This window comes from Bos indicus, chromosome 5, assembly GCF_029378745.1.
Source record: "Bos indicus isolate NIAB-ARS_2022 breed Sahiwal x Tharparkar chromosome 5, NIAB-ARS_B.indTharparkar_mat_pri_1.0, whole genome shotgun sequence".
NCBI classification, from domain to species: Eukaryota; Metazoa; Chordata; class Mammalia; order Artiodactyla; family Bovidae; genus Bos; species Bos indicus.
The window spans coordinates 115830486-115844901 of NC_091764.1; the positions used below are offsets into that span (position 1 = coordinate 115830486).

Below are 14416 nucleotides of genomic sequence, written 5' to 3' on the forward strand. Positions count from 1 at the left end.
TCAGGAGGAAGGGAGGCCCTGGGGAAGAGAGGGTTGGCTCCACCTGGCAGTCAGGAAGGGCTGCATGGAGTCAGGCCTTGAAATGTGGTCTTTTCAGGAGGACATGTGGCCTCCTCCAGCCCACGCAGTGGGGACAGGGGCCAGCCACACCCCGAGAGGCAGCCTTGGGAGCCCACCCCACCACTGCCTTCTACCCCAGTTTAAGTCCCAAAGCCTGCTCCCTGTGGCCAGCCACGTCCTCAGCCCATGCCTCTGCTGGGAGGCAGGCGGCCCCACGCGGGGCAGCCCCAGGACCTTGCCACCTGCCCACTCCAGCCTCCAGTGAGGCCTTGAACGTTGCTCCTGAGCAGACTGATTCCTGGAAATGTGGGAAGCCCCGAGGGGCCGTGAAATGGCATCTCTCTCTAGGGAACCCATTGAAGGTGACAGTTCTAAGGACTCCGCTGCAGCCGGGTCATTTCTCAGCAGGCAGACCCTCGGGGTCTCTGAGGGGGACCCGAGGGGCTCGTGTAGGGTCCAGGCCTTGGGCTTGGCCTTGTCCTGCAGGAGTCCCGGCTTGTTAGAGGTCAGGCCACCCACCTCCACTGCAGTGACCCTCATGCGCTCACCTCTGAGCCCCTGCGGTGGTGGCCCTTCCAGCTGCCCTGGGGTCACTGCTGTCCCCGGGGTCTCGCTGCCTCAGGCTGAGACCTGAGCTGAGGTCAGCCCGGCCCATCTCTGTCTCCGGGGCCTGCATGATCAAACCAAAGGAAGGCAAACAGGCTGACCAAACCCCCATCCCAGAACTGGCTCAAGGGCTATCCAACCCCTGGGCAGTCCTGATCCTGCCAGGTTGGTTGCGAACCACAGAGGCCCACCGTCAGCGTCAGGCTAACAGCGAGCGACTGCTACATGGCAGCGCTCAGCCTACTGAGTGTGGACACGCGGATCATGCCCATTTCGCAGAGGACCACACTGAGGCTTGGGCTGATGGGGGCCCCCCAGGGCCGGGCTTTAATGCCACGTGCCTGCCTCACGGCTGACAACCCCAGCGCCCCCGCCCCCAGTCCCCGGGCAGCAGAGCGCCCAGCCAAGAGACGGCTGAGCCTCCTGACCCCTGGTCTGCGTGCAGCTCTGCTCCGGCTCGTGCTCGGTTTTACAAGATCTCCTTTTCCCCTGCGTTTCCGCCAGACGCCGGGCTGGCGCACGCCCAGAGCCGCCCCACGGCCGCCCGGGAACTGAGCCGCCTTTCTTCTCACCGGCGACGGCGGGGACCTCAAGGGACCTTTGTGTGCAGGCCAAGCTCCTTAGGGGGTGGGCACCCACCGTCCTGGGTTCCAGGCAGCCCGCTGTGGAGCCCCGGGGGAAGACCGGGAGCTGGCCACCAGGCAGACGGGTCATATGCAGAGACCCCCTCCTCCCCACGGTCACCCTCCCCCTGCCAAGCTGCCCTCTCCGAGCCTGGCATCTCCACAGACTGGGGGACTTCACAGGTTGGGGGGGCACCCCAGAACGCAGGGAAAGGGAACTTAAAAGGCAAGGGCCCTTCACCAACCTGGTTCCCAGGGAAACCTCCAGGAGCCAGGCATGGGTGGTGTGGTCTGGGAGGCTGGCCAACCTGCAATCTGCAGCCCTGGCCACTTGGCTCCCAGGGACACCGACCCACCACGCCCGTGTGTCCCCAGCCGACAGCTGGTCTGGCTTCCCGCTGGGGGTCCCGGCCAGCAGCAGAGGCCTCAGCGAGACACCCCAGCGGCCTGCTCGTCCTGAGCCGGCAGCCTTCACCCGGGCTCTCCGCTCATTCCAGGCAGAAGGGCTAAGGGTTCAGCACTTGGCATTTCCTGGGGATGCCCAGAGCCAGCGCAGGGGCACCTCAAAATGTCCCTCCCCTGAGGGTGAGGGGAGGGCGGATCCAGCTGGATCCATCCATCTCAGGGACTCTCCCCTGAGAGTCTGTCCACCTGTGGCTGGCGTCGCTCCTTCCCGTTGTCCAAACGCCTGCTTCCAACACGTCTGCCTCCGTCTGCCGAGGGTGTCAGGGCACCAGGCAAACCCTCGGCTAGCACCTCCTCCAGGAAGCCCTCCCTGCCTGACTCCCTCCTGCCTGGGACGGGTTTCAGCTGTTGAAGGCCGTCATCCTGGCTCCCCAGGGCTTACCCTAGGCAGCTCCAGATGGTGGGGACGCGGGCCCTGGAGGGAGAGACGCTCTCTGAAGCCCAGCTCTTCATCTGCCTGGTGGGGTCACTCCCCACCCCCACTGCTCCCAGCCCCGATCGCTGCTGTCTGTCAACGTGGTGGGACTTGGGCAGTTAGGGGCTTAGCTGGGTCCCTGGTGCCAGGCCTGGCACAGTGTAGGTGCCTTGCCAGTGTCTGCTGGGGGAGACAGAGAGACAGGGTGCTGGGGGGCAGTGGATGAGACGAGCGTGTGAGTGGAGCACCCGGGGGCTTGTGTGTGGTGCAAACAGGAACACACGCACACACCCATACGCTCTCTGCCCCAGGCCCTGCTTTGTCTGGCTTCCTTCCATCAGCTCTGGGAGAAGAGTATTAACAGCCCCCGCCCCCGGCCACCGGCACCTCACAGCTTGCAAATTTTAGTTCCCCAACCAGGGATCAAACCCACACCCCCTGCAGTGGAGCACAGAGCCCCATGCCCTGGGCTACAGGGCACCCCCTACCCCAAGCCCCATTGTTTTTGTGGGGAAACTGAGGCACCGGGAGGAGAAGCAGGGGGTCCCCGCTCTATCGCCCTGGCGGGGGTGGGGCGGGGGGGACCTCCAGAGCCCTGCGTCAGCTCCGGGACCGTGCCCTCCCCCGGGTGCGAGGAGGTGATGCGTGACCTGGGAAGACAGGAAGCGTCTGCCGGCGCCCTTGGGGTGGTGATGACGGTCCCTGTGCCCACAGGACAGAAGCTGCTGGACTCGCTGGCGGAGACCTGGGACTTCTTCTTCAGCGACGTGCTGCCCACCCTGCAGGCGGTCTTCTACCCCGTGCAGGTGAGCGGCCGGGACCTGGAGGTGGGCGCGCCTCCGCTCTCCGTGGGCCGCCTGCGCCTGCGCACGCCGCCCCCTCCCGAGATGGACGGAAGGCAGCCGCCTCCCCAGGACCCCAGGAAGACCTGCGCAATGCTCCCACACGAAGGAGGGTCTCTGTGTGTGACGGTCACCCCTCCCTCTTCCGAGGAAGCCACGTGGGGCCCTCTCTCCTCGGAACAAGGGTCGTCTGGGGAGGAGAGCAGGGTGGACGGGGGCCTGGGGGTCAGCGGGTCCGTCCCAGTGTCTTGGGGGGTCTCGGTGACAGCGGCGGCCGCGTGTCTGCAGGGCAAGGAGCCGTCGGTGCGCCAGCTGGCCCTGCTGCACTTTCGGAACACCATCACCCTGGGCGTGAAGCTGGAGGACGCGCTGGCCCGGGCCCACGCCCGTGTGCCCCCCGCCATCGTGCAGATGCTGCTGGTGCTGCAGGTGGGTGGGGCCTCGGGCGCCGGGGCAGGCTCCCTGGGGACAGAGCCTGGTTCTTGTCCATGTGAGACCCACCAAGCAGGGACCCTCGGGAAGAACCTGGGAGGGAGAGGAAGCTGCCGGGGCAGAGGAGGAGGCCAGCCTGGGACCCCGCGGGGAGCCGGGGTGTGCGGACGGAGTGTCCCCGTGGTTGGGCCCCAACGTGCCCCCATCCGGCGGGGGGGCTGGGGGCCACCACCTCCCACTCCCCACAGCAATTCCAGACCTTCCTGTTGGACCTTTCTTCAAACCACCACACCCTGTGGTGAGCACAGCACCCTAGAGTGAGCCAGCTTACCTCACTGTCACAGCTCGGGGGGAGCACCATCAACCACCCCGCCTCAGGCTCACAGGGAAGAGTCCTTGCTCGCCGGAGGCGGACAGGCTCCAAACCCAGTTCACTGTCCTGAACCCACACGTGCATGTGCGAGTCCTCCTAAATTAGGGTCTGTGAGGCTGATCAGTGGGGAGACCCAGGGCAGCTGGTTGAAGATTGCAGGGCAGGAAGGGGCTAGTGAGCCTTGAGGGCTGAAGGGTCCAGGGGCTACTCCCAGTGGGAGCTGGTTGTCCTGGCAGTGAAGCAGGGTGCCAGGCCTGCAGTTGGGATTTCAGAGGGATTTAGGTCCAACCCGGCTGGGTTTCTGTTGATGGGTGGGGCTGTTGATCCAAGGGGACGACAGAGGATGAGATGGTTGGATGGCATCACCTAACTGGATGGACATGAGTTTGAGCAAGCTCCGGGAGTTGGTGATGGATAGGGAAGCCTGGCATGCCGCAGTCTGTGGGATCGCAGAGTCGGACACGACTGAGTGACTGAACTGAACTGGCTGGGTTGCCCCGGGTGGGTGAGGGGCAGGGAACAGCTGGAGGGACTTTGCATCTCAGCCTGTCTCCTCATCTGTGTGATGGAGTAGGACCACCTCCCTGGGGGCAAGTTCAAGGATGATGGGAAGAAACTGGTGCCGAGTCCTCCGTGGTGCTTGTTCTTGGGGGCAGGAAGTGACGACGCTGGGATTTCTAGCCGAGGAATAAGGTGTCACCTTGATCCCAGGCTTCCCTAGTGGCTCAGTTGGTAAAGAATCTGCTTGCAATGCAGGAGACCCAGGTTCGATCCCTGGGTTGGGAAGATCCCCTGGAGAAGGAAATGGCAACCCACTCCAGTATTCTTGCCTGGAGAATCCCATGGACAAAGGAGCCAGGCTGGCAGTCGTCCGTGGGATCACAAAGAGTCAGACGTGACTGTGGGACTAACCTTTGCTTTTTTTTTTTTAATCCCAGGAGAGCTTTCCTGGTGGCTCTGACGGTAAAGAGGTCTGCCTGCAGTGCGGGAGACCCGGGTTCAATCCCTGGGTTGGAAAGATCCCCTGGAGAAGGAGATGGCAACCCACTCCAGTTTTCTTGCCTGGAGAATCCCATGGATGGAGCAGCCTGGTGGGCTACCGTCCACGGGGTGGTAAAGAGTCGGACATGACTGAGTGCCTTCACTTCGATCCCAGGAGCAGCCCCGGGGTGGGGGCCGGGCCAGGGCAGTGCTGACCCCTGGTGGTCCCTGTTGCCTCGTGCAGCTTCTGGGCTTGGGCCCGTTTTCCCCCAGCGTCGTCCTGCCCTGTCTGGCTGCCATCCGCACACCAGCCTCGGCCCTTTGCCCTTGTCTTGGCCTCCACTTTGCATGGCCTTGTCCCAGCCCCGCGGTGAACCTGACCCCAGTTTTCAAGCCCCAGATGGACCTGGTCAGCGTGTGTTGAGGGCCTACTGTGTTCTCCAAGTGCACCGAGTTCCCCAGCCTACTGAGTTCCACCTGCAGAGTCATAGTTCCTTTTCACGGGGTCCTGGAAGCTGAATAGCAGTCGTGTCCAACTCTGCAACCCCACAGACTGTAGCCCGCCAGGCTCCTCTGTCCATGGGGATTCTCCAGGCAAGAATACTGGAGTGAGTTGCCATACCCTTCTCCAGGGGATCTTCCTAACCCAGGGATTGAACCCAGGTCTCCCACATGGCAGCAGATTCTTTACCATCTGAGCCACCGGGGAAGAAGCCCTGCATCTGAGCTCACCCAAATAACGCAGCCCCGGGGCCCCGTTTCCTCACTGTGCAGTGGGGAGCAGAGACCAGGCTTCATAAACAAGTCCTGGGAATGAAAGGACATACGGTTTGTGCAACGGCCAGCATAGCTCATCAGTAACATCCTCACTCATGGTGCTGTGGTTGGGGGGGCGGGGACAATTCCTCCATGTTCATCTGGATGACTTCCGGGGGCATCCATAGGGCTTCCCAGGTGGCTCAGTGGTGAAGAATCCACCTGCCAATGCAGGTTCCATCCCTGAGTCGGGACTGTAGCCTGCCAGGCTCCTCTGTCCATGGAGTCGCAGAGAGTCAGACAGGACTGAGCGCACGTCACTCTGGGGTCTGTAATAAGACGTTCCTTCTTTCATTTCTTCGTTTTGTCTGTTTATTTGTGGGAGTTTGTTTGCTTTGGGTTGGGTTTTTGCCGGGGTCCAGCCTCGGCTGATCCAGGGTATTCGAAGGAGAAACGGCATTGGCGACCTATTTATTTAAATATTCATCAAAGATATAAAGAGTAATAGAATGAGGATAGCTCAGTGAGGAAATTCAGTGGAGAAAAGAGGCTGAAATAAAGATAGCTCAGTAGGAAAATTCAGTGAAGAAAAGAGGCTGAATAAAATTACAAAGCAGGGAATTTACGTCACCTACGAAGGCCGCAGGCGTCCTCCCGTTCTCCCGAAGGAGAGGAGACACTAAGGCCTCCCCGGTCGGATCTTAGAAGCCCAGGCAAAATTAGTAGGCTTGACGAGCTTCCCCACCTCAGAGGAAAAATTCAGCCAGAAGGTGATAGAAAGAACGACATGGGGAGACCAAGTTTCGGTGAACAAGGCCCGCACTTTATTTTCCAAAGTAGTTTTTATACCTTAAGTTATGCATAGAGGATGGAGAAGGCAATGGCACCCCACTCCAGTACTCTTGCCTGGAAAATCCCATGGATGGAGGGGCCTGTTGGGCTGCAGTCCATGGGGTCGCTAAGAGTCAGGCACGACTCAGCGACTTCCCTTTCACTTTTCACTTTCATGCATTGGAGAAGGAAATGGCAACCCACTCCAGTGTTCTTGCTTGGAAAATCCCAGGGACAGAGGAGCCTAGTGGGCTGCCATCTATGGGGTCGCACAGAGTCGGACACGACTGAAGCGACTTAGCATGCATAGAGGATAATGGGGGAAGGGGTAGAGTCATGGAGTAAGCCAGGCTTTCTTCCTGCAAACTTATCATATGCAAAAGTTTAGGTGATTTGCATCATCTTCTGGCCCGGAGGCCTGTTAACATTTTAAGACCCTTTCTTCAGAAAACTTATTTTTCTCTAAAGGTGATTAGGCAGGCGCCACCCTCCAAAAGCATTAAAGTTGCATTCCTATAGGGCAAAGGTGTGGTGGGCTACAACAAAAAAGAATTAACTCAAGGGTCCCAGGTTACAAACATTAAAGCTACTACTTACACCAATTATATTAATCAATACACTGCCAGGGACACAGCAGGTAAGGGATATGGAGACTTAGCAGCAAACATTGGCCCAACAAGTGAAAAACCCTTCAATACAATTTCTAATCAATCTTTTAACTTCTCAAAGGACTCTGTATTTAGACAGTTTAGAACATCTCATGCCTCTCACAGTTGGGAGGCTCTGAGCAATCACTTGTGGCTGGAAAAACCTTTTCAGGCAGGCTAGAGGACTTCCAAAGGAGTTTGTAGGTTGAAACACTATCACACCCAGGAACTTTATTAACTGGAGCTGTAAGTTAACTCTTTTTTTCAGAGAGAGGTAGTGGGGGACAGCCCCCTGTAAAGTCAGAGGTGTAGGTGAGAGCACAAAGCGGAAAGTAGGCAGACTCTGGTTTTGGGGGTAGATGCTCGAGAATTTCCAGGGGGACTCCTGAGGCTCGATCCCGCCTTTGCGTATGCCAAGCCTCCTTCCTCATGACCTTTGCCACTGGCTCCTGGCAGTGATAGAATTCCAGTTGAGCTATTCCAGATCCTGAAAGATGATGCTGTGAAAGTGCTGCACTCAATATGCAATAGGTTTTGGCATGCAGAACCTTAGTTCCCCAACCAAGGACTGAACCCATGCCTCCTGCCTTGAAAGCAGAGTCTTAACCACCGGACCCACTCGGGAAGTCCTCCCCTCTTTCATTTCTGATATTAGTCATTTTTATCTTCTCTTTTCTTCTTCAGTAGCTTGGCTAGAGGCTTGTGGATTTTATTGATCTTTTCAAAGCTTTTGGGTTTGTTGGTTTTCTCTACCCATTTTTGTTTTCCGTTTCACTGACTTCTGCTCTATTTCTTTTTCCCTGCTTACCTTGGATTGAGCTTGTGCTTTTGTTTCTAGTTTCCTAAGGTGGAAGCTTAGACAGTCGATTTTAGACTTTTTTTATTTTCTAATGTATCCATTCAGTACTTTAAATTTCCCTCTAAGCACTGCTTTTGATGCAGCCCGTAAATTTGGATGTTAGGTTTTCACTTAATGCAAAATATCTAAAAATAGGTCTTGAGGTTTCTTCTTTGACCCGCGTGTTAATTAGAAGTGAGCTGTTTAATCTCCGTGTATTTGGAGATTATCGGTTATTCTGTTTCTGGTTTAGTTCTTCTGTGGTCTGAGAGTAGACGTTGATTTCTGTCCTTACAAATGTGTCGAGGTGTGTTTCATGGCCTGGAGTATGGTCTGTTTTAGAGAATGCCCCATGTGAGCTTGAGAAGAATGTGGATTCTGCTGTTGGACAAAGTTGTCCGTAGACATCGATTGTATCGGCTGGTTGACGGTGGTGCTGAGTCTGTCCGAGTCCTTCCTGGGTTTCTGTGCTGGGTCTGTTTCCGACCCCGGGGCGGAGTCTCTAGCTGTGGGCTCTCTGCTTCTCCTTGCAGCCCCACCACTTTTGGCCTCCGTAGTCTCCTGTTCTGTTGTTAGGTGTGTTCACATTAGAGACTGTTGTATCAACTTGGAGAATCAACCTCTTTATTGTTAGTTCGGGATCTTCCTTATTCCTGCCCAAGTTCTTTGGCCTGAAGTCGGTCCTGTCTGAAATTGACACGGCTTTCCCTGCCATGGTTGGTGAGCTGTGATCTGTTAACACGTTTTATCTCCTTCGTTCCCTCCCAGATTCTTGTCTGCATGTCTTTATCCTTTAAGTGGCTTTCTCATAGGCAGCATAGAGCTGTATTCTGTTCCTGTTTTAAACCATCATTTAACGTTAACCTGGGTGTGTCCTGTTTCTTAACTGCTGGCAGTCCTTTGAGAATGATCCATTCATTCGGAAACAACCTTCATTAAGCTCACTAAATCCTGCTGTGTGCCCAGCCCTCTGCCGGGGCTCACAGCTGTGGGCAAGACCAAGGCTGTCCCGTGGGCAGCCTCAATGCTCAGGCCTTGGTTCCAATGAAATGGGAGCAGGTGGAGAGCCCTTTAAAGCTCCGAGTGAGGGGACGTGTTGGGAGGAGCTGGACAGGACCTGGCAGCGTGGGAGGGGCATGGATGGTGCTATCAGATGGGCAGGGCTTGACCCCCCAGCCGGGATGCGGACCTGGACCAGGGCCCCGCCCCTGGGGGCAGCCTTGCCTGCCTGCAGTGCTCCCTGGGACAAGTGGGTGAGATAGGGGGCCCCGGCAATGAGCTTGGCCCAGTGACTGCCCAGAGCCTCTGGGAAGCCAGCTCACAGAAGGGGATACACAGCTGTCCGGGTGGGGGTTCAGGGTACCTGTCCTGATTTGGCCTCAGAGCCTTTTCCATGGACATCTTAGCCTCCCAGCCACACCAGCTGCTGTGTGCAGCGGGCCCCCACGAGGGCGTTGAAGCAGGAAGTGGCTCAGAGGTTCCAACTGGAGAGATGCCTGGAAAGGGAGGGTGCAGTGGCTCCTACCATGGGGGCCAGGACCGGAGAGAGGGGGTGGGTCGGGCCGTTCGTGGTGGCCTCTGAGCTGCGCCCGGCTCGGCTGGGAGTGACAGGCTGACCAGTGACCTTCCTGCCCTCTCCCTCTCGCAGGGGGTGCACGAGTCCCGGGGCGTGACGAAGGACTACCTGCGCCTGGAGACGCTGATCCAGAAGGTGGTGTCGCCCTACCTGGGCACCTACGGCCTCTACTCTGGCGAGGGGGCCTTCACACACTCCTGCATCCTGGGTAGGGGTCGCCTGGGCCTGGGGTGGAGGGCGGGGTGGCCCCTGGCCCCATCCACACCTCTGCCTGGGAACCCCAGCCTCTGGTGAAAGGCCAGACCGAATCAGAGGTGCAGATGTAGCAGGTCTGCCCCAAGTACCCACTGGCCGTGTGGCATGCAGGTCACTGGGCACACAGGGGGGGTCACCTGGGGGTCCCTCCTTTAAGGGCTGCCCTGATGGGCAGACAGCATTAATGGTGTTGCCGTGGCTCCTCTGAGAGCCCCCCAGAGGCCCCTGGATTCCCCACAGAAGTCACGTCCATGCTCAGTCCTGGGGTCGGGGTTTCACGAGGACCCAGCACGTACAATGGCCCAGAGCCCAAGAAATGCAGGCTTATTTGGGGGCTCCCGGGGGTGTGCAGGGATTACGGGGTGGGCGTGCCTGGGCGTCCTGGGCCCCTTGGTTCAGTCAGCAGTGTCAGCTGAGCACCTGCTGGGTGCCAGCTTCTGCTGTTGGTCCTGGGGTTCGGGGGGACCACACCCACTGTCAAGGGTTCTTGCCACCAGGGGACGCAGACAAGTGAGTAAACCATCCCCAGATGAGTGCCCAAGGTGACCCCTGCCAGGTGACATGAAGTGACCCACGCCATGGGTGAGGCGCTCAGGGAAGGCCAGGCCGGGGGCTCAAGGGCAGGGAGGACCCAGGCCTGGGATGAGGTAGGTCCAGAGGGCCCATCCACCTGCAGGTCTGAAACCTGCCCAGCGGCATGCCTCCGCTCAGGTGGGCCCCAGCAGCTGGAGGAAAATTTTGAGCCGCCCCAGCTCCTGCGGCCCTGGACCCCGAGACCCCTGCCAGGCCAGGAAGGAGCCTGTCTCCCGTGGTCCGGGAATGGCCCCTGGGCCGCTGGCCACGCTCAGCCCTGCCACCTGGTGGTCGCTATGTGGAACCGCAGGTCCTGAGCTGGGGAGCCTGAGCCCCGCCCCCATGGCCGTCCTCTCCCCGGGGTTAAGAATAAACCCCCAGCCCTGCCCTCATCCTCTGCCCCATTTCAGTGTTTGCCGTTGCCTGAGCTGTGGCCCCCAAAAGGGGTTTCTAGTCTCCCCCCAACACACACACACACACAGTAGGACCGCAGCTCTGAGGGTCGGGGCTCTGTCCGCCTGGGTAGGTGCTGGCGTGTAGCAAGTGCTTGGACCTGGTGACTTCCTGCGGGTCGGGACGAGGAGGCCCGTGCACGTGTGCAAACGTTTGGGCGATTCCGTCGAGCCCCCGCCCCGTCCAGGCTGAGGGGGTTGGCCCCAGGAGAGGAGGAGGGGACCCCCGGGGACCCCCCCGCCCCCCACCCCCGCCCCCAGGATGGCCACAGGTCCGCGGGGCGGGGCCCGACTCCCCTCCCTGGAGCGGAGCCTGGTGCAGAGCCGGGCGCGCGGTGCGTGCGGGAGCCGGGGCTGCCCCGCGCCTGGCCGGCCATGCCTGATAACGCTCCCTCCGCCGGTCTCTCCTCAGAGAAGCACTACCTGCGGCGCTCCCGCTCCGGGGACGTCCTGGCCAAGAACCCGGTGGTGCGCTCCAAGAGCTACAACACGCCGCTGCTGAACCCCGTGGCGGAGCACGAGGCCGAGGGCGCGGCGGCGGGCGGCGCGGGCGTCCGGCGGCACTCGGTCTCCGAGATGACGTCCTGCCCCGAGCCCCAGGGCTTCGCCGACACGCCCGGCCCGGGGCCCGCTGGGGCCTTCGGCACCTCCCCGTCGTCGCCCCCGTCGGGGCCCTGCGCCAACAGACTGTACCCGCCGGCCCAGCCCCCCAAGCCCGGCCCGGGCGCGGCCCGCGGCTCCCCGGCCTCCTCCAGCCCCGAGAACCTGGTCGACCAGATCCTGGAGTCGGTCGACTCGGATTCGGAGGGGATCTTCATTGACTTTGGCCGGGGCGGGGGCTCGGGCACGTCCGAGTTTGATGGGGCGGGGGGCCGGCAGAGCGTCGTGTGACTCCAGCCTCGCGATTCTACCGAACCCGCGTGTGTGTGCAGTGCGTGAGCGCGAGCGTTTTCTACTCTCCCGTCTGGATCCCTGTCGACGTCGGCCACTTTGGCATTCCTGTCTTTGTCAGAAAGACTGTTGCCAGATTCCCCCACCCACCCAACCCCGGCACCTTTGTTCTGGGGCGTTGGGGGCCCATCAGGTGCCTGGCAGCCTTGTGTGCGTGTCTAGGCATGGCCCGCACCCCAGCCCTCCAGCATCCACACCACGGAGACTGTGAACCCCTCAGCTTGGCCAGGCCCCTGGAGCGACGCCAGGGTGGGTGGCTGACCCACCTTCCCTCTGTCACTCGCCTGGGGCCACAGCGAGACCACCTGTGCACCACTCTGCCTCAGACCCTCCGAGCAGCCTGCCCTTGCTCTGCCCAGGGGGGCCGTGGGCAGGGGTTGGGTGGAATAAAACCTGTCTACCTGGCTCCTGAGCTGTGTCTGTGATGCCAGGCTCCGCGGACATCCCTACAGGGTCTTCAGCCCCAGGCCGGTCACCAGCTCACCAGGGCCTCCCCTTCCTGTTCCTGGAGGTCAGCTCTGAGCCACTGGATGGGGACCTTCTGGCCGGGGGTCGGGGGAGACCGTGACCCATTCCAAGGGCTCCCCTCCCATGGAGTCAGTTTTTGGTTGGACGTGAGGGCTGGGTGACGTATGAGCAGACAACAGGATGGACCCAGGGCGGGTGAGCCGGTGTGATGGGTACTGCCACATGGATGCCTGGTGGCAAGTGTCAGCCTCTGGGGGTCTGCACACGGAGCTGTCGGTGCGGATGAGTGTCTTCTGGTGGGAGACACAGGCCAGGAGCCCCTGCTCCAGCCCAGGGTGGGGTGCCCAGGGGGCGGCTGTGCAGGAGCTCAGCTTTGCGGTCTGATCTGGGGATGTTCTGACCACACAGGGCCTTGTGACCGCTCCAGCACTGAGAAGGTCCCGGGGAGAAGTGGCTAAGGGAGCAGCCTTGGGAAGCAGGCTTGGGAGATGGGGCCAGGAGCCTGTGCCTGGTCGGAGAACAACAAGGATGTAGCCACTCAGCTCGGCTGGTGGGGCTGAGATTGCTGAAGCAGCCCGCTCGGCTCCCAGCTCCGGTATGGAACCCCGGGCTGGGCCTGGGACCTGCTTGGGATGGAGCGAGTGCGTTATGGCACCGGTTCCCTCTAAACTGAAGGACCAGGCGGAGGGTGGTGGTCGAGGTGGGGAGCTGGCTGCCTGCGCTCTGCCCGCAGTGGGGAGGGCCCCTCAGGCCCTGTTCTGCCCTCATGTCCCCAGCGCTGGAGATCTGAGCACCCCAGGCCCATCTGATCCCTGGGGGCTCTGACACTGGCTGGCACATGGCCCCACGATCAGGCGTGAACTTCGTAGGAGCCTCTGAGCTCTTTGACAGGTTGCTCCACCCTGGGAGGAAGGGCGCCCCCAGACACCTGCCAGATGCGCCTCCGCGGCAGTAGGAAAACGGAATCCCAGCGGGTGTAGGTGCTGAACCCAGGTCCCACAGCAGCTCTGGGGCACTCAGGCGGGGCCTCCAACCTGGGCTGCCCCCAAGCCCCCCATTAAGGGGCAGGCTGCCAAGGTGGGCCTTGAGCGTATCCATGTTTTATACCCAACCTTGTTCAGAAAAAGTTTAAAGTGCTCTGCATCAAAGTGTCTTGCTATGGATTGGTAAATTATGAATGAAAACTCAGGACCAGGGAACTCAGATTCCAAGACCAGGTATTCCTGGTGCCTCTAGATCCACAGAACTATCAGAGAGAGACATGTGGGCCTTGGTCCAAGGTGAAACCCAGGTGTCCCCTCCGAGAACCAAACCCGGCACCCAAGGTCGCACCACTGACCATGTCTCACTTTGGCCTTCAGGGAGCTCAGGCCAGGCTCCAGGCTAGCTGTGGCCAAGGCCGGCCTGTAGCCCTGTGTCTGCTCCATCACCTGCCCGCCTCCCACCCCTGAGCCATGGTCTCCTCTCCCACCCCTCCCCCGCCACCCATTTCCCCACTGATTCACAACACTGGTCAGTCTGAAATTCAGACCTGAAAACAGGAACTGTGGAATCAGAAGCTTACATGTGGTTGTCTTAGAGAGCAGAGTGGAGAGACACAGTGGAAAACCTATTAATATAGCTGCCTGGAGCCCGAGAGATGCTTCATGAGCTCTTGGGAAATCCTCCTGCCGAAATAAGTTCATTATTAACTTATCTCCCCATGAGAAGGCAGCCCCGTGCAGCAGGAAGGCTCCTACCCTGTTCCCACTGAGCCCTCGGCCACAGCTCAGTGCCCAGCACGTGCTGGTTCCCTTGTTAACTGAAGGTTGATTAGCATGGACCCTTATTCAGTGGATCATCTGTCTGCATCTCCAGGGCTGGGGTTCGAGAGACCGGCTCACTATTTTTGTGTTTTGCTAGTTGGTTGGTTGTAGGTTTTCCAGGGGATCCTCCTGACCACGCTCCCCTTTGCTCTCAGGTGCAGAGTCTAAGACCGGCCCACACCTGCTGATGCTGGATCTGCGTTTCAGCCAGATCCTGGGGGTCCACGTGCTGTGAGCTACACCCAATACCAGCTGCGCTCGGGTTCCGAGCACACAGAAGGCCCACATTTCCCAGTCCCCTTGGGGCTGGGTGGTGTGCTGTGACCAGGTCTGCCCAGCCAGTTCTGAGCAAAGGGACCCTTTGACACTGGATCTTTCATTGCCAGGCAGAGATCCTCCAGAGCTCTCCTTTTCTCTGCGTGGAGATTGGCAGTATCCAGATGAGGCTGCTAGAGTAGGCCGGTTCT

At 59.9% G+C, this 14416-nt stretch overlaps 1 protein-coding gene across 4 annotated transcripts in view; it reads left to right on the forward strand.

Moving 5' to 3' along the window:
• PRR5 (proline rich 5) overlaps nt 1–12081 on the forward strand; it is a 53070-nt gene extending 40989 nt beyond the window's left edge. For 3 of the 4 annotated variants that reach the window (XM_070790564.1, XM_070790562.1, XM_019961948.2), the window contains 4 exons: nt 2884–2975; nt 3300–3440; nt 9518–9653; nt 11138–12081. In XM_070790564.1, the coding sequence (XP_070646665.1) occupies nt 2884–2975; nt 3300–3440; nt 9518–9653; nt 11138–11616 (848 nt within the window). In that variant the 3' untranslated portion in view covers nt 11617–12081. The remainder of the gene's footprint in view (nt 1–2883; nt 2976–3299; nt 3441–9517; nt 9654–11137) is intronic. The other variant, XM_070790563.1, reaches the window with a different exon arrangement.
• Nucleotides 12082–14416: the final 2335 nt, after the last annotated feature.